Consider the following 20,003-nt stretch of genomic DNA (forward strand, 5'->3'; position numbering starts at 1 on the left):
GATTATGCGAAAGAGGGTGTAGGCTCCCAGTGATGCCCCACCCTCTCTTCTCCTGCGGCGCTCATGGAGCCGTTGGCATAAACGAGACGCTCGACAATCGTTTGCGTGGCATCGTACGTCCTCCTTGCCCTGGCTCTCTGCATTAAGTCTCCCCTTCTGCTGCTTTGACGTTCCTCCTCCGCGCGATCTGACCTCGCCCATACACGCGTGTGGTACTGGTGCAGCGACGTGTTAAAACCGCAAGAAGAAGTGAGGGACGTGGAGCGAGAAGGCCACCCATTCAGTCGCTGCTGTGTTCTCTCGCACCTCACCGACCACCCTCCTTGGTGACATCAAGACAAGGCATTCTTGCACTGCCCTACCCCTCCCCCCTCCCCACCCCACCCCGAGCTGACGTTCACGGAAACGACGGACAAACCCCCTGTTCCAGATGGTGGATTATCATCTCCCGCCTATCACGTCCTCCAAGGGCATGGAGACGAAAAGCACGCTGAAGAAGAACACGGACGACTACGCCCTTTGCCAGGAGTATGCCGCCCACATCGCGCAGCTGCGTGGGCTTCTTGAAGAAACAACTGGGGAGCCGCCGGCAGGCGTGCGCACGGCCGACGTCGAGCACCGCATTGCCTTGATTCAGTCTGCTTTAGACGAAGTAGAGCGACTCAGTGCCGAGGTCCGCTGGCGCATCGAGCTCCGCAACAATCAACGCTTTTTGGATACCTACGAGCGACGCATCCGGATGGAGGAAGAGGCGGAGCAGAAGCGGCAGAATGCCGAGAAGGAGCGCATTGCACAGGTGGAGGAGATGCGTAGCATGCAGCTCGCCTACTACAAAGATCGCAACGGCCGCACCGATGCCAAAGCGCATCAGTGCCGAGCCCACAATGAGCAGGTGCAGGAGCAGACGGTGATGAAGGCGGACTCGAATGAGGATCGCCGCATACGAAACTTAGCAAACCTTGAAGCCGAACGCCAGCGCAAGCAGAAGGAGCTGCACTACCGCGAGCAGGCGAAGCAAGAATACGTGCACAAGATGCGAGAGCGTCAGGCGAGGAAGGGCGCTGAGAAGCTGGCGGAGAGGGCGCGGTTGGCTGCGATCCACCAACAGGAGATGGAGGCAAAGCTGTCCGCGATTCGCGAGTCAAGGCGCAGCAAGTGGGTGATGAAAAAGGAGGCCAGTCGCGCTAGGTCTGTGGTGGTGTGGAAGAATGGTGAGGCCATCTTGGAGACGCAGCGCAAGGACCACAACTGCCTCGTGGAGGAGTTAGAGCAGCGGCAGCGGCAGCAGGCAAGCCGCTACGCGGAGGAAAAGGCGGAACAGGCGGCATACATTGAACAGCGCAGGCAACTCCACGCCGCCCGTCAGGAGCGGCAACGGGAGAACCTTCTCAAGCTTGTTGACAAGCGCTTGGCGCGTGGGGTTGAGATTGTGAAGACTGCGGAGGAGAAGAAAGACCGGGCCGAGCAGGCAAAGGAGCGGCAGGCGACGCAGTACGTCGAGGCCGGAAAGTTACTCGATGAAGACGTGCACCTTCACCGCCAGCGTGCGCGAAAGTTGCAGGAGCGTCGCGCGAACGAATCCCGGGCACAGAATTACAGGCGCTGGAACCACCGCGCCGCGCGCATCATGGAGGAGCTGCGTGAAACTATCGCGAAGGTGGAGACGGAGGCGGAGCAGCGTGCCGCTGCAGCAAACAGCCAGCGAGGGTCATTAGCATATGACGATCGTCAGCGTTACTTGGCATCAGTCGAACAGGCCAACACCCGTAGGCGCGACTGCCCCATCGTGTCGCTCCCGTCCCCCACCGAGTTTGCTGCCTAGGACCGAGAACGGAGGGAGCGTGTTAACCCTCACGCTCAGGAAACCAGAAGAAGGCGACGGCACGCGGAACATCGCGGAACCACCTACTCCGAGTGGTGGTGTGCACTGGGCGCATCGCCGCTGCCTGCCTCTCTTCTTCCCTTTTATGCCGTTCTTTCGTTCTCGGGATGTGTACCTCTTCTGTTTGTGGGTGGCTTGGTGTAAAGCAAAGAGGGTGTTGCGCGCTGCGTGGCGTGGCCCACAGATGCGGGTGTGGAGTCGATCGCTATGGGTGTGATGACGCTCCTCGTTGCATCTCCTCTGGCCGTGCCATGTCATGTCTGTGCTCTTGCGTGCTTGTTGTTGTGTTTCTTTGTACATACTCCTCTCTCTATGTGTTTCCTCTGTATAGTACGAGATTCACGGTGATGCCGCTCAGTCGAGGATGGCTGGTGTGTCTCCGATGACGTTGTTGCTGGAGGTCTTGCTTCGCCTCCTTTTCTTCCCGCAAGTCTCTTGCCGTGCGCGTTTCCTGTGCCACCTGGGTCCATTGCTCGTGAGATGTGTGCCCGTGAACCGTTGGGGCTTGGCTGACGTGTTTCGCAGGCGCCTCCTCTTCCTCCTCCTCTTCCCTTCACTGAAGTGTCCCACTCACAGGCGCAGGTCTGCCTTCGTTCTGTTTTGCTTCTTGTCCTCACGCTCTATATGATGCACGCGCATCAGCACCTCCGGCGTTGCCGCACTCTGTTCTCCCTCCTGCGCGTGCCTTTCCTTCGATGTTTCCTTGTGTTGTTGGTGTTCGCCTGTTTCGCTTCTTGCAGTTTTCTGCCCTTCTTCTTTGTGCCAACTTCCCCCCATCCCCTCCTCCTCCCCCACCCAAGTTACATGTATCTTACCCCACTTGTACATGGCCGCGGCTCTCACACCCACGCAAGCAAACCCCCCACCTCTCCCCATGTGTCCACGAACACGTGCGCGTACGCCTCCATGGGCACACAATTGGAATCGGGCGCGCACTTTCTCTATGACGGGAACCTTTGCCTCTGTGCCGTTTGACATTGACCGCAGAAAGGAGAGCAACCACAGCCCACGTTCCGCTCTGCAGGGATTGGAGCAGCGTTTACCGAACACGGCGCGGCGGTGCTCGTGACAGCTGCTGATCTGCACCCCCTTCACCCCCACCCCACCCCACCGCAGCGGAGCGTGTGCTTGTGCTTGTGCACTGTCTCTTTTTTCATTATTATTCGCCCTCGACTGCAGTCTGCTGGCGCTCGACGAGTAGAACCTTCACGGCCCCCTTATGTCTGCCGTGGATGTTCCCTAACGCACCACTGATGAAAAAGCCGTAACCGATGCAGCTTGCGTGTCCGTGTGTGCGTCTCTCACGTCCGTCTTTCTTCCGTTGTATACTCCCCACCTCTCTCTCCGTGTAAACGGCGCTACGTTTCTGGCGAAGTAGAGGGGAGGAGGCAGCCAAGGCTGCTACCAGCCACGTTACACACGCACCAATATTCTGTCGCACTCACCTCATATACCCACGCGCACACGCAGGCTCACGACTCGCACGCTGAGTGTTGTTTCGACCTTGTGCACTACTCGTGGTTCCCATTTCTTTTTATCCATCCCTAACAAAGAAAACGACCGTCCTCGACGCGAAGCGCGAGTCTCCCTCTGTATCTCTTCAAGTTTGTCTTCTCGACCCCCCACCGTGGAGTGCGCCTCCACTCTACCGTCTAACGAGTGCGTCTCTCTTGGTTTCTGTACCAGAGTTCTCGCCTCGTCTTCCTAGCGAGTCCGATGCCGCCGCGCTTCCTGCCGTGCTCTGCTGGCTCCACTCAGCCACGTTCACCGCCGCCTTTCATGTTCACCAACTTCCAGCCACATTCGAGCAATGCGTCGATCGAAGGGGCGAACACGTCTTCGATTCTGAAGGAGCTCCCTTCAGAGGTGCTGATACCGACGCTCCTCCTCTTGGTGATGTCTAGTGTTACGGTGACGGCCGTGAACACCGTCTTCAACATCTTTGCCTATCAGGATCGCATGGTGATGGAGACCTTCCAGCAGTGGCGCCGCGTGCTGTGGATGAGCAAGGCGGCTCACATTGTGGAGGCGCCATCTGCCGAGCAGGCGCACCGCATGACGCAGACGCACCATGTGGCTGCCGTGACGGCGAGAACGACCACACCTGTAATGTCGTCCGTGGAGCTGTACGACAGCGCCGCCTTCTTCCGCGGCATTGCCGCGCCCACATGCCCGGCGGCGTCTTCGACCGGTGCCGCGGCATCTTTTGCGACGGATGTCGTCTTGGTTGGTGGGGCGAGCGGTTATTCAGACACACCCTCCCTGAGCACGACGTCAACGACACCGTGCGCCGGCGACGCGGAGGTAATCGCAGAAGCGGAGGTGTACCATGAGGAGAACCCCCCTGCGGCGGTGCCTGCGCCTGTCGTTGCGGAGGCCCTCACGAACACCATGGAGGCGGTGCGGCGAGAGAGCCAGCGCGTCATCTTCGAGTTTCACCCATACTACATTATCCTCTGCACCGCCAAAGCGTTCACGATGCTCATTTATATTCAGTACCATTTTGGCGGAATCCACGGCGGCTGGCGCCGCTTCTGCGTCTGCGGTGCGGCGAACATGTTCTCCGGCCTTCTTACCTCCGTCTGGGAGTACGCCATGATGGTGCTCCTCCCGCTGGACCTCGACCGCGCCACACCGGTGGTGGTGAAGGAAGAGGAAAAAGCGGACTCTGTCTTTATCGTGGAGCTGCTGTTGCGCATCAGCGCCCTTGAGTTGAATGACTTGCCGACAGTTCTGATGCAAGGCACCACCTTCGTGGCGTTCGCCGCGGTGCTGGTGCCGCTCCTGGGCGCCTTTTGCTCCTCCGGTCTTGTTCGGTACATGTGGATTTACGTGCCCCTCTGGCTCGTCTACTTTGTCGTGCGCCATATCTACTACCAAGGTGCCGGCTCACTCCCCTCTCCCACGGCGCGCAACGCAGCGGTCATCGTGGGGATGACGAACGAGATGCTGAAGGCGTTCTTGATGAAGGCGCTGACAGTATTTGTGCTGCTCTTCACGATGCAGTCCAGCTTCTTGCTTGGTCTGGCGTGGACGGAGGGGGCGTCGTACGATGAGGGACTGCAGTACATGGCATTCCACGAGTTTGGCTTCCACGCCGGCGCCTTTGCCTCTTCGTTTCAGAAGGTGTGTTTGCTGAACCAGCTATTCCTGTGAGTCTGTGTGTTTGGGGGGTCGACCGCGTCGGCAGACTCCACCGCGCACACGCGGTGTTACTCCTCCCTGCACGTGTTCCTTGCGGACGCGTTTATCGTAGTACACCAATGACTACGCAAAGAAGTGTGACGGCGTGATGTGTGTGTGTCTATGTTCCTGTCTTGTTCTCTCTGAGACGTCTTTTCACTGCTCCCCGTGTTGCGAGTGTGCGCGCAGTGTTGCTCTCTTGGTGGGCTTTTGGTGCAGAGCCAGCGGTGCGCCTGGAAACAGTCCCACACACATGTATGTCTGCATCTTGCTCTACTCCACCCCGTGTGCCTCTCACTACCTTCCCCCTCCTCCCCTTTTTATTTGTGAGTTTCTGATGTCTCCGCCGTGCCGCCTTCATGCGATCTCTGGGGTCGTGGCGCACTGGGACGGTTTTGTCTCTCGCTCTCGGTTGCCCTCTTCCTCATCTCTACTGGCGCGTATACCTACACACGCACCGCTGCTGCTGCAGCAGGTGACTGTTTGACCAAAAACAAGGAGCCCAGTGAGCTGCTGCCAGCTCAGCTCCTCTCCCCGTCTCTGCGCACCGCCTTCCTTAAAACCAAAAAATATATATACGTCTTGTGGTATAATGCTGCGCTTCCCAAAGCAGGTGCGAGGTGCGCACGGCACATACCGGGTCGCGCTGTGCGGCTCATGTCGCGGTGTCGCACCAACACCGCCACGGATGCAACTGCAGCATCGTGACCGCATTATTGGCTCACATGGCGCGGGGCTCGTCAATCATCAGTCGATGGCCACGATGGAGATCCGCTCCAACTTCACGCGTGTGCAGAACGCCGCGCCGGCAGCCGACCTTTTTCGTACCAAAGTGCACGAAGGCCTCGGTACTAGCGACAAGGACCCGTACCTGCGCACGCTGCCGAACCAAGAGTCCCGTCCACCAGAGAGCTCCGTGCTGCGCGTGGCTGCGGCGACTGCCCCGTCCCTCGAGGAGCGGCAGTGCCTGCACCAAAAGTGGGGCACACTGCAGTACTGGCTCGGCGACCAACACCCGCGTCTGCCTCTCTTCCTTGAAGAGCTGCTCGTCTCGGACGCATTGCCTGTGTCGCCAGCAGCTGAGGCCATGGTGCAGAGGTTTGCCGCCGAGGTCATCCCAGCCATGGCGAAGCAGGGCGGCCCAGGCGCGGAGGAGAAGCTAGAGGTGCTATGGAAGCAGGCGGTTCAGGCTTACGGGAAGCTGAACACGTCTCACGTCTTCGACAAGGTGGCCTTCGAGCTCGAGCTCGCCGCGCTGCACGGTCGCTACCAGGCGGGCATGTCTGCGTTGTCGCCGTGCGAGGATGGCGCCCTGGCGCTCGAGGTGCTTCGTCGGAAGGCCATTGCGAAGCGGAACGCTTTCCTGCGCGAGGGGCTGCTGCCGCTGGTGCGCAACAGTGCGTACATTGGCTACGGAGATGGTGTGTGGCGTGTCTTTTTTGACAGCGTTGCGGCACACAAGAGGGACCTCTTCTCCTCCTCCAATTCGCCCGTCAGCGCCACGCTTGGCTTTGCATGGGAGGCGATCATGATGGAAGATGCGGTGCGTACCCCTGCCATGACGGCTCCCGTCGCGCTCTACCTGCTGCTAGTCTCGATCTCTGAGAGCCATATCCGCGCTCCTGCGGAGCTGAAGTCCGCATCGGCACACCTCGACGAGGGCATCGTGGCCACAGAGCAGCACGTGGTGCCCTCGGCGTTCGCGACGGTTAGCCCAATTGTGAAGCGCCGCTTCGCTGCAGAGGCCTTGAAGACGCTGCTAGGAGAGGTGAAGGGATGCGGCCGTCTCGCAAAGGCTCTGCGTTCCGCCAGGCTCTACGACTGGAGCCGCGACGCTGCGCTGTGTGAGGCGATGCTAGACGACCGACAGCTCTTGCGGGCTGACGTGGCAAATATGGTGGATCGTTTTGACAGCACCGCTGAGGTGAAGTCGCTGCTGCAGTCGCTGATGAGTGGGACGGACAGCGCCATCAAGGCACACGTCAGCCACGTCTTTCAGCTCGCTGGCACGGCGAGTAAGAGTCACCAGCTGGTGGACTGGGACGCCGCCATGTCCGCCGTGGACTGGCCACACTGCTGGCGCGAGCATGCGCGCGAACTGCTTTCCGACCCTGCAACGTTGGAGGCGGTGTACCGCCTGCTCAAGAACGCGACTGGCGCAAAGCACGCCACGAAGCGGCTCTTTCGTGACGAGTACGCGGCTGAGGTGGAGGCAGCTCTGCAGCGACGCAAGGAACGCGCAGGGACACGCAAGGTCAGGGTCGAGCAGCTGGTCCGGAACCTCACGTCGTATGAGCAGGTAGAGAACACGCTTGCCGTGCTTCGTGAAGCGGGTGTGTCGCTGCAGGAGCTCGAATGTGCCGAGCTAGCCACTATGGGGCAGCACACAGTGCGCCGCCCGCAGGTGGACAATGGGGTGCTCGACCTCCTTTTGGAGGCCATTCGTCAGCGCCATCCATCGTGGGCAAAGTCAGGCGTTCTCCCAGCAGTCGCCTCTGAGGTGGCCAAGTCGCCGGTGTGGTACTTGGAGTGCATGACGCGTGTATACATTCGCCTTTCCTACGTCCCGCAGGCGGCAGCGGCTCTAATGGCGCAGCGCACGCGTCGCCGTATCGGCCCTGTCGGGACGGAGCCGACTCAGTTTAACGTGCCTACGGAGATGGGTATGGTGGAGCAGTACGACAATTTACAGTACAAGCGGTACGACTGGCAAGGCTGGTATCAGCGCATGGTGGACGTTCACAACCGCAACGTCTCCGTCAAGTGCCGCCTCGACGATTTGAAGCGGCTGGACGCCTACGGAAACCCGTTCGTGGAGATGCAAACGGAAAGGCGCCTGCGCATTCTCGCTGATCATCGCGTTGGCATGGGCGTGCTGAAGCTCGATAGTGACAAGTATGAGGATCAGCTCGACAATATAACCTACGGCTCGACGAAGTTGTCTGAACTGCTGGCGGACGCTCGCAAGGCGCAGCTAGGCAAGGAGTACTGGCCCTCGGTCGAGGTGAAGGTGCGCCGTCCGTCTGGGCAGAGCAAGACGTACTACTCCGTTCTCGATGATGCCCGCATCGAGTCAAAGAGCAAGGAGCTCTACGCGAAATACCGCGAGGCCAAGAAGCGAAGCCTCTTCGTGACGCCGATGGACATTTGGTTGGATGTGAAGGGTATGCAGGTGCGCAAGGCGGCGGAGACGGCAGACGCGCAAGGCTACACCGTCGACTCCCTGCACGACACGATGGACGACGACAGCAACGGCAAAGACTGACGCAGTTCACCCACGAAGCAGACGAGGCGCGGCAGCGTTCAACTGTATGTACGAGAGTACGTGCTTCATCTTTTTTTTATATGAGTGCCTCTACGCATGCGCATGTTGGTGTGCATTTCACCGCGCGTGACTGTTGACATCGGTGAGGACTGATGGAGGGTGGGTCGGGGAGGGTAGGGGCTGTGTCTCATGCGTTGGGATCCACCGGGAGCTCCCTAGAAAAGGAGAGAGAGCAAAGCACAGGGAGGGAGACGCGTGCACATTGTACCTGCGAAACGTCCTCAAGAGCCAGCAACCACACGCACGCGCACGCGTGCGTGTGTGTGTGTGTGCGGAGTCGCAGGAGGGGCCGCATGCGAAGCGACGACAAAAAAGATGAGAGAAGCCGCGTGCCGCTGTCTGTGTCCGTGTCTGTGTATGTGGGAGAGAATAAGGCTCAGTCTCCGGCCTCCTCGTCTTCCTCCCCTCCGGCGTCGTCCGCGTTCTTTTGCTCTGCCGCGCCGGCGAGGACACGGATAATATGCATCGCGGCGTACAAGAGAAGGGCGGGCGGCAGCGGATGGGTGGTGGTGGTGATACAAGTCCTGCCTCACGCCGCGTCTCCCCAGCAAAGGGCCGTGAGAACTTTGATCGCCTCCTCTACTGCGGCAGCCGCAGCCTCTTCTCCCCCGTTCATGGACCCTGCCGTCTCTCTTTTTCGCGACGGAGGTCCGCCATGTTTCGCCTTTCTGCATCCGCCTTGCTGCTTGATGGATAGTGCATGGCATGTCTGTAGGTATGTGCCGGTGCTGGTGGTGCTGCGGAGCATCTCTCATTATCTCTTGTTCTCCCTCTCTTCACCTGACCTTGCTTTATGTCGCGAGCGCGGCTCGTGGACGTTTTGCGACGTATCGTGGCTGCGCCTCCTACCTCCCTTTCCTTCCGCGCCTGGAACCACCGTTATCATCTCGACACGCGCACGACACATGCAGAGAGATGAAAGAAGGTTACAGTATTCACTAACGTCCACAATGGTTCTCCGCCCTTCCCCACATACGAAGATACACTCTCTCTCACACATACACACACTTCTTCACATCCACGCACACGAGGGCAGACGAGTCGCTCTCTGCACGGTCAGGCTCTAGCGCAGGGACCAGCAACCGCAGCAGCTCGCCCCCCCCCCCTCCTTTTTTTTTCGGTCTTTACAGCCGACGCTTTTAGCAACAAAAGACGACCCTCTCTGCTGCACGTTGACTACAAAGTCGGTCATCGCGGCTGTGTGTGCGTGTGGCATCTTGCTCTCTTCGCCGAATCGGCCCACCGCATTGTTTGCGCCGCCTTTTTTTCTTCTCCCTTCGAACGTTGCAGGGCGTGCTGGAGCGAGCGTCTCTCTTCCGCTCGGCGTGGCACGCGCTGTACGGCGCGGAGACGACAGCACTGACGCGTGTATGGTTATTATATCCTTGCGCCATGCTTTCCGCTTCATCTTCCAGCACTGAACTGGAGACTGCCGACGACGCTCCCGTCGAACACGCCACACTTGCCTACGAGCGAGTGAGGCGTGAACATGCGCTCCAGCGCTACTTAAAGGCCCGAGAGGCGTACGAAGTCGCGTGCATCGCACGCGACCGTCGCCAGCTTGTCGTGCAGTCACACAACCACACGCTACGGCTACTGGAGCGGGTCGTTGGAGATGTAAAGGCTGTTGTCGATGCAACTCTGAAAGAAGGGTTCTCGGTGCGAGAGTCCACAGTCACAGCTGCTGAGATGCTGCTCGCTTCTTCTTGCTACAAGAGGGCTGAGCGAGGTCTTGTGAGTTTGTTGGTGCAGGAGAGACGGCAACATGAAGTGTCACAGGTCGCTACCCCGCCGCCAACGGAGACGTCTCTTATACCGCAAGTGTTTTCGTCCAGCTCGCGGGCTGACAAGCCAGTGGTATCGTCGTCAGAAAAACACATGCTGCGTCCGCTGCTTCTCCTGTGTGAGTGGCGGCTTGACTACGCAACTCTGCTGTGCCGCCAACGCTTGCCGCTGTTTTCAGAGTTGGCGCGTGCCCAGCGACTGGTGTACAACTCTAGTGAGGGCGCTAGAGAGGCACGTAGGCGCGTGGGCGCGCCGACGCCATCTGTCGTTCAACAGTGTCGGGTGCAAGTTTCGGAAGCCAGGGCCTCGCTTGCTAAGGCGAGAACGTCTCAAGAGTCGCTCAAGGATCGCCTTCATCAACTACATGAAATGTTGCTCCGAAGCGCACCTGTTCACGCCGAGAGCGGTGTCTTCGTGGATGCTGATGTTGCAGAGGAAATTCAAGCACAAGTTCGGCGAGAGATGGCCGTCGGCCGCGTTACGCTGCTGCGTATTCTGTGCGAGAATTTGAGTGGCGCCTTTGACGAGAGAGGGCGACTGACGACTCGCTGAAGGGCCTTCTTTTCGCTGCGTTCCGTGGGAGCACATAGTTGCTTTTTTCTTCTCGCCGGACTGCGCTGATGGCCGTGACAGCGACCCGACCAGCGCACAGGTGTGTTTCTTTTCCGTTCCCCTTCCCCCCCCCCTCCATCACCACCGACTGCGCGTGGGTGCACTTCGTGGTCGCATCGGGTTCGCATGCGACATACACGGCTGCTGCCCCCATGTCCCTCTACTCCCGTGCTCCACTGAAACGAAACGCTAAGAAAGTGACGAAGCTAATCAGAGCAGGTGCGCCATCACCCCACCCCCACCCGCCGTCTCCGCGGCGACACCACGAAGGCATATACTGAACGTCATGTGCACTGTGTCTCCTCGTTGTGTCTTGCAGCTGGCGCTTCTGCGCACTCTCCGGCCGTACACTCTCCCGAGATGTTTCTCCGGTTTACTCTCCTAGACGCCGAAGGTGAACACCGATGCGTTTCTGGCGGTACCGTTTTCCTCTGTGTGTTCACCATTCTTTGTCTTTCGGATCTCCTCGCTCCTTTGCGGTGCTGTGTGCCCCACCATTACGACACTCCTCCGTCACCTCCCAACCGTCACTGGCGCTCCCTGACACACGCACATGTCCACCATCAGCCACCTGCAGAAGTGCTCCTTTCTTGCTGGCAAACGCCTCCTCGTAGCATCCCATTTCTCAACACCCACCAGACTTATCTCGAACGGCAAAATGAAGGTCGAGCTGACAATGCAGTACCTGGACGAGTGGATGCTCCGCTGGCGCAAATTCCAGACGGAGAGCGACTGGCGGATTGAGAAGAACCGCCAGTGGTGGCGGCAGGCAAACATTGTGACTGCCGGTGCGGTGATGGGCAGCCTTGTTATGTACACCGCCGGCACTGCGACCATCCGCCGCCAGTTCGGCGCCCCTCACTTTTTCGACGTCGGTGTGGACGCTAAGATCAAGGAAGCCATCTGCGATACCATAACGAGCCGCTGGCGCTACACCCCACAGGGGTACGGACGTCTGATGGTGGTGGGGCTGCCCACCTTCTTCGTCTTCGCTATTTCCGAGCACATCCAGGAGCGCAGGCGCCTCCGCGCCTACGTGAGGCAGAATACCGTGTTTGGCGAGCAGGCGCGCCGCCTTGTGCAGAATGGCAAAATCGAGGAATACCTCGCGGTAGACATCAAGGCCTCGCTCCCTCAGAACCAGACGCAGCTTTACGCGTAAGCTTGAGTGGGAGGCGCTGACAGACTCGGCGACAGTGGTGAACAAGAGGAAGCAACACTGTGGGGAGCGAAATAAGGGGCAGATCAGCACCGCACATGTGACTCCAGGGTTTTGAATCATCATGGGCGTCTCTGCGCATCACTGTGCGCTGGGGGCCGCCATGGCTGTTGAACAGCCTCTCCCCTCCACGGTGCATACCTGTCTGTGCATGCCCTCAGCATTTTTGTTCCCTCACCTACCCACCCACCCACGCGCGCACACACACACACACACAGACCGCCGCTTCAAAAGGTATCGCAGTTCCCGTTGCGCGCACATGCTCACATGCGCGCGCGCTAATATTTCGAGCACCGAATGTGCGCCATTCCCACTCCTTTCCAGAGTCCGCACTGTTGCCGAGTATGTGTGTGTTCTGTTGTTGGAAGATGTCGCTCCCCTCCCCGTTGTTCTCTTTTCTTCCCTCTTATAGCGTAGTAGTAGTTTGGCAGGTAAGCTGGATGATGACGCGCGTGCTCCTCCCCTCCCGCGGCTTCCGCCCACCGCGCCTGAGCAGTTGCGCAACGGAACATGAATACATTTATAAGCACGAGTTGTTCACGGACGTCTGTTTTATTCTGCCAGACACCATCCCCCACACCTCCTTTAAGCGGCGAAGGGGAAAAAACAAGAATAACTATGAAAACAAAAACCACATCGAAGAATCACCGAAAATGGCCGGCGACAAAGACGGCCTCAAGCGCGCGTCAGCGGCGCGCCGTAAGCGCAGAGCGCCACAGAGAGAAAAAAAGCGTGAGAGCCAAGGGCCGGGGCTGCTCGGCTGCTTGAGCAACTCGAAGGCAGAGGACAACACCACTTCTGAAACTTGCCACTCTGAGCATGTCCAAAGGCGGGGTTGCCTGCGCGCCTCCGTGTCGGCCGACGCGGCAAGGCACATGCTGAGGTCCTACGCGGCTTCACCGTGTACCGCAGCACGATGTTGATTTTTATTTGCGCGCTGGGTCCCCAACATCTGCGATGCCTGTGGTATCCTTTTTTTTTGGCCTATATAATCTCTCCCCGTCGCACCCCACGTTCACTTCTTCCCTGGCTTCTTTTTCTGTTACATCTCCCGTCGATAACATCCCTGTGCATACACGCGTATACACGGATGCGTTACCACACGCATGCACGCACGACAACCTTCCGCCACGTGTAAACGTTGCATGCATGTGTATGCACACGTCGTAGGAAAAGCAACAAGCAACCATAAAAAAACGAGGAACGAGCGAACGGACATACGAGCAGCAACAACCAGGTCGAGCATGAAAGCACACGACCATCGTACGCCGCACGACATACGGAGGCTTGCAGAGGCAAAGGAAGTTTTCTTTTTCTTTCTTCGCGTATGCTGCAGCTGATCTCCTCCCCCTCGTCCTCGGTTTCTCGCTGTGCTGGTGTCTCTTTCCTATTATAGCTTACGTTCTTCACGTATATATATATATATGTATATATATTATGAACACCGTCACAGCCATCGTCGTCGTCGGCTCTCTCTCTCTCTCTATCTGTGTGTGTGTGTGTCCCATTCTGTCGTTTTCCTTGGACTGGGCGGATCTGCGTGCAGGGGTGTATTTTCTGGGGTTGTGTGTCCCTCTCTCTCTTTTTGTTTCGGTGTGGGACTTGCTTCTCCTTCTCCCCAGCGCCACATCGCTCTTGTGCATATCCTTGACGGATGCGTGCGTGCTCGCGCTTGCCGGGTTTCCTGTTTTGCTAAGTGTGCATAGGTCTATAAAGTGTGTGATTCACCTATTCCTTTCTCAGTCCGTCTCGCTTCTTCTTCCTTCGCTTCTTCCCCCCCCCCCAAGTTGGATGCGGGCGCCGTTTTGATCGTGTCCTCCGCTCCGTTGTCTCGTCCCACCTGCTTCTTTGTGTTGCGTCGGCGTTCTACTCTGCGTGTCGTTCCCCTGTTCTCTCTCCCCTCTCTCTCTTTCTCTGTGTCCTTTGTTATCCGCTCCCTTAGAGCCGTTCTCTGTCTCTCTTTTTTTCTACGTTGTTTGATGCTCATGCAACAAACCCACGCCCACCGCGACGACGCCCAGCCAACCACAGTCGCCGTTGTGTTGCCTTTCGCGCGTCTCTCTTCCTAGCCGTCTGTCACGGACTCCAGGCAGTGTTTCTTGTCTCCAGACCAGTGCTGTCCTCACTGCCCTCTCTGTTTAGCGCTGTCTCTCTCAAGGGCAGACCCGCGTGCCAGACGGGTTGTGCAGTGCCGCGTTTCATGCGTTAGAGGCGCGCATCGTCTTCGTCTTCACCAATCCGCCTGCGCCCACCTCGTTCAAGCTTGGCCCTCCCTTCTTGATACGTAGAAGATCTGAAGGGGAGACGTTGTGTGGAGGGAAGAACGCGAAGAACGTCCGTTGTTGCCAAGACTGTTCCGCTTTCTCTCTATCTTTTGGGGCAGCTCCGCGTGGCAGCAGTTCCGCGTTTGGGCGGACCGATAACAACACAGACGACGACGAAAAGGAGAACAGGAAAACGACCCTTTTTCCGGACACGCGGAGGGACACGCGGATACAGCATTACTCATCTACGCAGAGGGCGTGAGATCTAGTGTGCAGGCAAGCAGGCGTAGACGTCAAGGGAGAGAAAGCTGGGGCGCATACATATACACGAGCAGAAACAGAGAGCAACGCTCTGGTGCGCCCACGCAACACCGACAACGGAAAAAAAAACAGGCATAAGTGTCAGCCACGAAAACGCACGCACACACATACACTCACCGACGAGCTCAACCGCTATTTTTTTTTTGAGTGAGGTGGTGTGTGGGTGTGTGGGCGGGGGTGAAGATTTTGTGCTCTCTGTTTCTATTCCTGCTCGTCCGCCATCTCGCCTGCTTTCTTTCCCTTCACGACCTCTTTCTCTATTTTCTTTTCAGTGGCTGGGTAATTTTTCGCATAATAGAAATATATATATATGTGTGGCAAAGGTGCGGGCCCACTTCTGTCGCCCTCGCTCTCACTCTTTCTAGCTTCTGCACTGTTGTTGTTGGCTGCAAAGTGCTGTTTGCTGCGAAGGGGCCGACCGGCGTCTTGCACCTCTCTTCCCTTCCCCCTCACCTCCTCCTCTCGCGTACATCTACGAATCTCTCTGCCTTCCAGTGGGCGTGCGGCGGTCGCATCCAGACACCTCGCCGTCACACCTCCAGCAGCCGTGCTCTTAAGCGCTTCCTCGTGTGCTTGAATTATTCTCTCTCTCAACATTGTGTGTGCTTGCGTTGGCGGGGATCGTACGGCGGATGCGGTGCGTGTGCTCCGACCCCTACACCATGTTTTTTTCCTCCCGCCATCGTTACAGGAGGCTGCTGCAGCGTGGCCTGCTCAGCGTATGCGCGTTGGCGCTACTCGTTTCTGTGGTGTTCACCTATGCCTCCGCCCCTGTGTACGACGCGAGCAACGTGAAGATCATCGTGGAAAACACGTTTGATTCCACTCTGCGCAGCTCTCACATTCAAGTGTGCGAGGCCAAGGGAGGTGTTCTGGTGCAAGACGTATCGGACGCCATTCACGAGGAGCTGGTGAACAAAATGACGGCGGCGGGTGCATTTAGCTACTGTGGCTACCTGGGAGGCTCGACGCTTCTGTCCTCCTCCGAGTGCACAACGTCCAAGGGAACGCTGAGCTGCATTTGGTATTGGGACCAAGGGCGGTACAGCGGTATAGAGAACGCCTATGCCTTTTACAAAGGCAACTACTTCCCTGCCTCGGGTAGCAACGGTGGCTTGGCCGGTGCGGGCATGCTCAGCACGGACTCGAGTAACCACTGGACAAAAAAGAATGGAGTGCAGGCATACCCGGGAAAGAAGCGCCAGCGCTACGCGATGCTGATCCTTCCCCAAACGTCTTCAACGGCAGGTTGGATGGACAGTAGTGAAACCTCGTTTTCGTACGGTGATGCCCCGACGAACCGCTACTATGCCATGTGCCTCGTCGAGCCGGCAACAACGACCACGACGACCACCACGACAACGACGACGACCACCACGACGACGACGACCACCACCACCACAACGGCCACACCACCCACGACGGCAATGCCTGTGATTACCACAACTACAACCAAGACGCCTTCCACTACCACGACGCTGCCACCCACCACGAGCACGACCAGCGAACCGACGGCACAGGAGGAGAGCGACCAGAATGTGACCATGTGGGTCGGTATGTCGATCTTCCTTGTACTGGTGGCTGCCCTAGTTTTTGCCCTCATCGTGGGCAGAGCGCGGCGGAAGGGCTGGTGTTGCTTTGCGGCCAAGGAGCCTGCGGCCGCGGCGTCAGTGACCTCGGGCAAGTTGGTTGCCCCAGCGGCGTCGTTGAACGAAAAGCCACGCATGTCGCGGCGCACCAGCCTCGCGTCAAAGTCGTCCTTCCGCTCGAACGACAGTAGCAGTGAGACCGTACGCTCCTTTCACGTCGCCTCACCCAACAAGGATCGTTCCGGGCGCCGGTCGATTCTCCGAAACGATGACGAACATATGGAGGACTCTCCACAGCGCCACAACTCCTGTTCTGGCGCCTGCAGCCAACACCTGGCGACTGAGGAGCTTGGCCCTATTGCACCGGTGGAGATGACGCCTTCCCGATACTCGGAGCAGCTCACGGTTTCGACTCTGCCAGTGGAGCTAGCCCAACCGCCCCTCTATAGCGAGCCGCTGATGCAACAATCGTTGTGGAACTCGCGGTCGTCTGAGCACCCAGACGAGCGCACCACGGATACCCCGCGGCCACGACTGCGCCGCACCTCGAGCGTGATCTTCATTGACTAGGCGAAACACTTGCGAGCACAAACGATAATGTGAAATGTCGCCGTTGCGGGAAAGTTGGTGAGGTGAAGGGAACTAACAATGCGTGGCAAGTCGAAGGGAGGAGGGGCTACGCGACGGAAAAAAAGGTGCGTTTTTACTTTCTGATGTGTGTTCGAGAGCACGCAAGTGTATTCTTCCGATTGCTTGACGAACACACGAAGATAGACAGCCTCCCTTCTCCCTCCCCTACCGACACACACACACACACATAATGTCTCCCTGTGCTGTGATCGGTCCTTTCTTGTCTTGTCAGCTTCCTTACTCTAGTTCTTTCGTGTGTGTGTGTGTGTGCGTGTGCGTGTGCGTTTTCACGTCCTTGCTGTATTCGGGTGTTGCGGCGTGTGCCTGTCCTTTTCTTGGGGCGGTTTTCCCTTGGGTCTCTGGATGCATGTGCACAGTGCGGCCCCTTCAGGCTACCGTTCCTATCTCTTCCTTATTTTGTTTCTTTTTGGGCTCTCCTCCTTCCTCACCGGTGTCTGCTTTTTTTTGTGTGTGGCTGTTTTGTTTCTTCTGATCCTCGCGGGTGCGTGAGCTTTATGTGTATCATATGGTGGGCCGTCGCGAGTGTCCGCCTATAGCTGCGGCTCCCATGCGCCGTCCTTGGTGCTCTCATCTCTTTGTTATTGCTTGTACATGTGATCACCCGGGCGCCGAATCTACTTCCTAGGCCTTCCTTTTCTGCTGTTCATGTCTCGCTGTCGGGCGCTTGCTGCAGTGATCCTCCTCCTATGTGCCCGGCTTGTCGACGTTCATGCCCTCTTTGTCTTCGTCTCTCCCTCTCTCCCTCTCTCCCCTCCCCCTCTTGCTTCTCTGAATTTCGTTGTGTTTCATGTACATTCTACACCCGCCCTCTGCCTTTCCTCCTCTTTTCCGTCGATTTCTTCATATGAAGGAAGCTTGGCGTGGTCGATATCGTGCTTGGCACGCACACACACGGTAGCCACACACGTAAAAGTAAGAATACATGGCAGGAACCTTGTCCGAGTACGAATGGTATTCAACGTCGAACAGGACGCACGAAGGCTCACTCCGACTCGGCGAAAGGAAAAGACGAAGACCAGGTGCGCGGACGGAGCTGTAAGCTGCATGATTGATGGCACGCTGCTCCTGCTCATCCTGGGTCTTGGGATTTGCACAAAGAGAGAGAGTGCAAGGGTGCAACAGGCAGCCTGGGCTAGCATGGGTGCCCATGAACTCCTTGGTTGTGCTGACCTCACTCTCTTATGAGCCTCTGCCACGCTTTCTCAATGAAGGTGTGCTCTGCTCTACAGCTGGGACTCGAATCGACCTCGAACTTTCGCTGCTCTCTCACTCTCTCCCGCGACGTGTGCCCCGCGTGCGTTTCTGCTCCTTTTCACATCCATCTGCGCGCCACATGTAAACACGTACACATACGGCACCAGCTGTGCCTCTTCTCCTGGTTGGCACGGCCGCTCGTTTTCTCCCTCTGTCCTCACTTGACAGCGTCGTCCTGCGCATCACAACCGCATACCGTGTGGTCGTGGTACGCACCGACGTACGCAGCGTCTCTTTGCCCTTCTGTGCCCTGCTGCTCATTTGTGGTTTGGGGGAAGGAGGGGGGGGGCATCGGTGTCATTCTGCATCCGCCGTGCGGATCGACGGGATTCGAATACTTCCGAACACATGCGCAACGTTTTTCTTTTCGTCGCGTAAAGAAAAAAGGAAAGGGCGGCGCAGGACATTTCGCCATGACAGTGTCATGCACCCGCGCCCACGCGGCAAGAGTAGCGCTTTGGCAGCTCCTTGTATGGTCTCATCCAAAAAAGGTGCAGAGGCGGTAGGCGTTTCTACCCCGGGCAACGCGCGTGGCAACAGCAGCTTCCGAGTGCAGCAGTCGCGAAAGCCAGAAGTGCAAGAGCAGTCATGTGTACGTATTAGACTTGTAAGACGGTCTTTCCGCCTCCCCCTCAGATTTGGAGCGCGGCAGCACGGCTGTGTGGTGTGCCTCGTTTTCGTTCTGCTCTACTTCACGGCGCTGGCACGTGCCACGGGAGCTGATGTACCACATCCACAGGGCCAGCGCCTTTACGTTCCCGGCCTACCGTTTTGCGGCAAAACGCGCCGTTATGCAGCGACGCGAAACCCTCGACGCCATGCTTTAACCTCCTCACATGTTTGTGGAGGTGCACAAGAGGCTCAAAGGAATCATGACGTCGCACATACACTCGCGAATGCTTCGCATGCCTCCGTGGATCAACGGCCTACTCCGGAGGATGCCCCATCGTCTCGCTAGCTCTGCACTGTGTGTGGTGCTGCCACCAGGGACGGTTCAGTGGAGACGGAAATCGGCTCCCCTTTCACCGAGGCAACCTCCACCGAACACATCCCCACAGCCAGCGAGCTAGAAAGGCGCCGGACTGGCTGCCGCGATGCCGAACCTGTGGCCGATGCTGGACGGCTACCAGGCCTTCACAGACAGGAAGTGCGAGCCGCGCGTTTTGATGATCCGTCCCATGGCCAACGGCATCCCCCGTTTTGGGCAGAGAGCGACCGCCTCGACGGAAGTAACGGAACTCTCTCTTCCAGCAGCTTCAGCCTCCGTTGGCTCGTAGAGGTCTCCAAGATCACAACCACAAAATGGCCTTCTCCACCTCATAGCACGAATGTGGGTCTGTTGGTCGACATCCCGATTGCTGCTGTCGTGGTCCTTGGCGTCGCCGTTGTTCTTGGCTCTCTGTTCTCGCGCGCCAGCATGTACTGTTGTTACTTTGGCGCAGCGGCGGAAATCGAGGACTCCCACTCAGTCGCCACATCGCGCGCATTGCCGTGGCGCTCAACAGCCGCTTGTGCCACATCCTTCGATACGTTCTCCTGGATTTCCGACTCTTTATTTCGCGCTGTTGGAATCGCCATGAATATGACGTGTTCACTGCACCGCATTCGACTATACGGATACTCGATGTTGCGTAGTCTCCAGCAGTGGCGGCAGCTGCTCGTCCTTAGGTCTCCTCTTCGCCATCTCAAACGGTGCGTGAGCGGCGCGGCTAGGTTAACGGGGTGCGCCGAGGGGCAGCCACGGACTTCCTCTTTGGCAGCGCCGGTAGGCTAGTTGATGAGTCTCCCTCGCGCCCTCTTCAATTGCCTCTCTTTGTCTCCTCTTCCTCGGTGTGTTCTTGCCTTACGTTGACGCTGCCCATTGTACCCTTCACACATCCCTCTTCCTTCTCGTTATCCTGCTGCATCTTTTCCTGTT

The 20,003-nt window shown here is 58.0% G+C and overlaps 6 protein-coding genes across 6 annotated transcripts; all 6 read left to right on the top strand.

The window, feature by feature from the left end:
• Positions 1-430: 430 nt before the first annotated feature.
• LMXM_27_0610 (conserved hypothetical protein) lies at positions 431-1,822 on the top strand (the record flags this gene model as incomplete). Its single annotated transcript, XM_003876585.1, has 1 exon — positions 431-1,822. One exon carries the CDS (start codon positions 431-433, stop codon positions 1,820-1,822), a length of 1,392 nt encoding a protein of 463 aa, XP_003876634.1.
• A 1,776-nt stretch (positions 1,823-3,598) lies between these two features.
• On the top strand, positions 3,599-5,038 carry LMXM_27_0620 (conserved hypothetical protein; the record flags this gene model as incomplete). Its single annotated transcript, XM_003876586.1, has 1 exon — positions 3,599-5,038. One exon carries the CDS (start codon positions 3,599-3,601, stop codon positions 5,036-5,038), a length of 1,440 nt encoding a protein of 479 aa, XP_003876635.1.
• Positions 5,039-5,657: 619 nt separating this feature from the next.
• LMXM_27_0630 (conserved hypothetical protein) lies at positions 5,658-8,330 on the top strand (the record flags this gene model as incomplete). Its single annotated transcript, XM_003876587.1, has 1 exon — positions 5,658-8,330. One exon carries the CDS (start codon positions 5,658-5,660, stop codon positions 8,328-8,330), a length of 2,673 nt encoding a protein of 890 aa, XP_003876636.1.
• Positions 8,331-9,782: 1,452 nt separating this feature from the next.
• Positions 9,783-10,727, top strand: LMXM_27_0640 (hypothetical protein, unknown function; the record flags this gene model as incomplete). The annotated part of the gene is made up of 1 exon (XM_003876588.1): positions 9,783-10,727. The coding sequence occupies one exon, from the start codon at positions 9,783-9,785 to the stop codon at positions 10,725-10,727; it is 945 nt and encodes a 314-aa protein (XP_003876637.1).
• A 718-nt stretch (positions 10,728-11,445) lies between these two features.
• On the top strand, positions 11,446-11,949 carry LMXM_27_0650 (conserved hypothetical protein; the record flags this gene model as incomplete). The annotated part of the gene is made up of 1 exon (XM_003876589.1): positions 11,446-11,949. The coding sequence occupies one exon, from the start codon at positions 11,446-11,448 to the stop codon at positions 11,947-11,949; it is 504 nt and encodes a 167-aa protein (XP_003876638.1).
• A 3,274-nt stretch (positions 11,950-15,223) lies between these two features.
• Positions 15,224-16,750, top strand: LMXM_27_0660 (conserved hypothetical protein; the record flags this gene model as incomplete). The annotated part of the gene is made up of 1 exon (XM_003876590.1): positions 15,224-16,750. The coding sequence occupies one exon, from the start codon at positions 15,224-15,226 to the stop codon at positions 16,748-16,750; it is 1,527 nt and encodes a 508-aa protein (XP_003876639.1).
• Positions 16,751-20,003: the final 3,253 nt, after the last annotated feature.

The sequence above is a fragment of the Leishmania mexicana genome, chromosome 27 (genome assembly GCF_000234665.1).
Source record: "Leishmania mexicana MHOM/GT/2001/U1103 complete genome, chromosome 27".
Taxonomy (NCBI): domain Eukaryota; phylum Euglenozoa; class Kinetoplastea; order Trypanosomatida; family Trypanosomatidae; genus Leishmania; species Leishmania mexicana.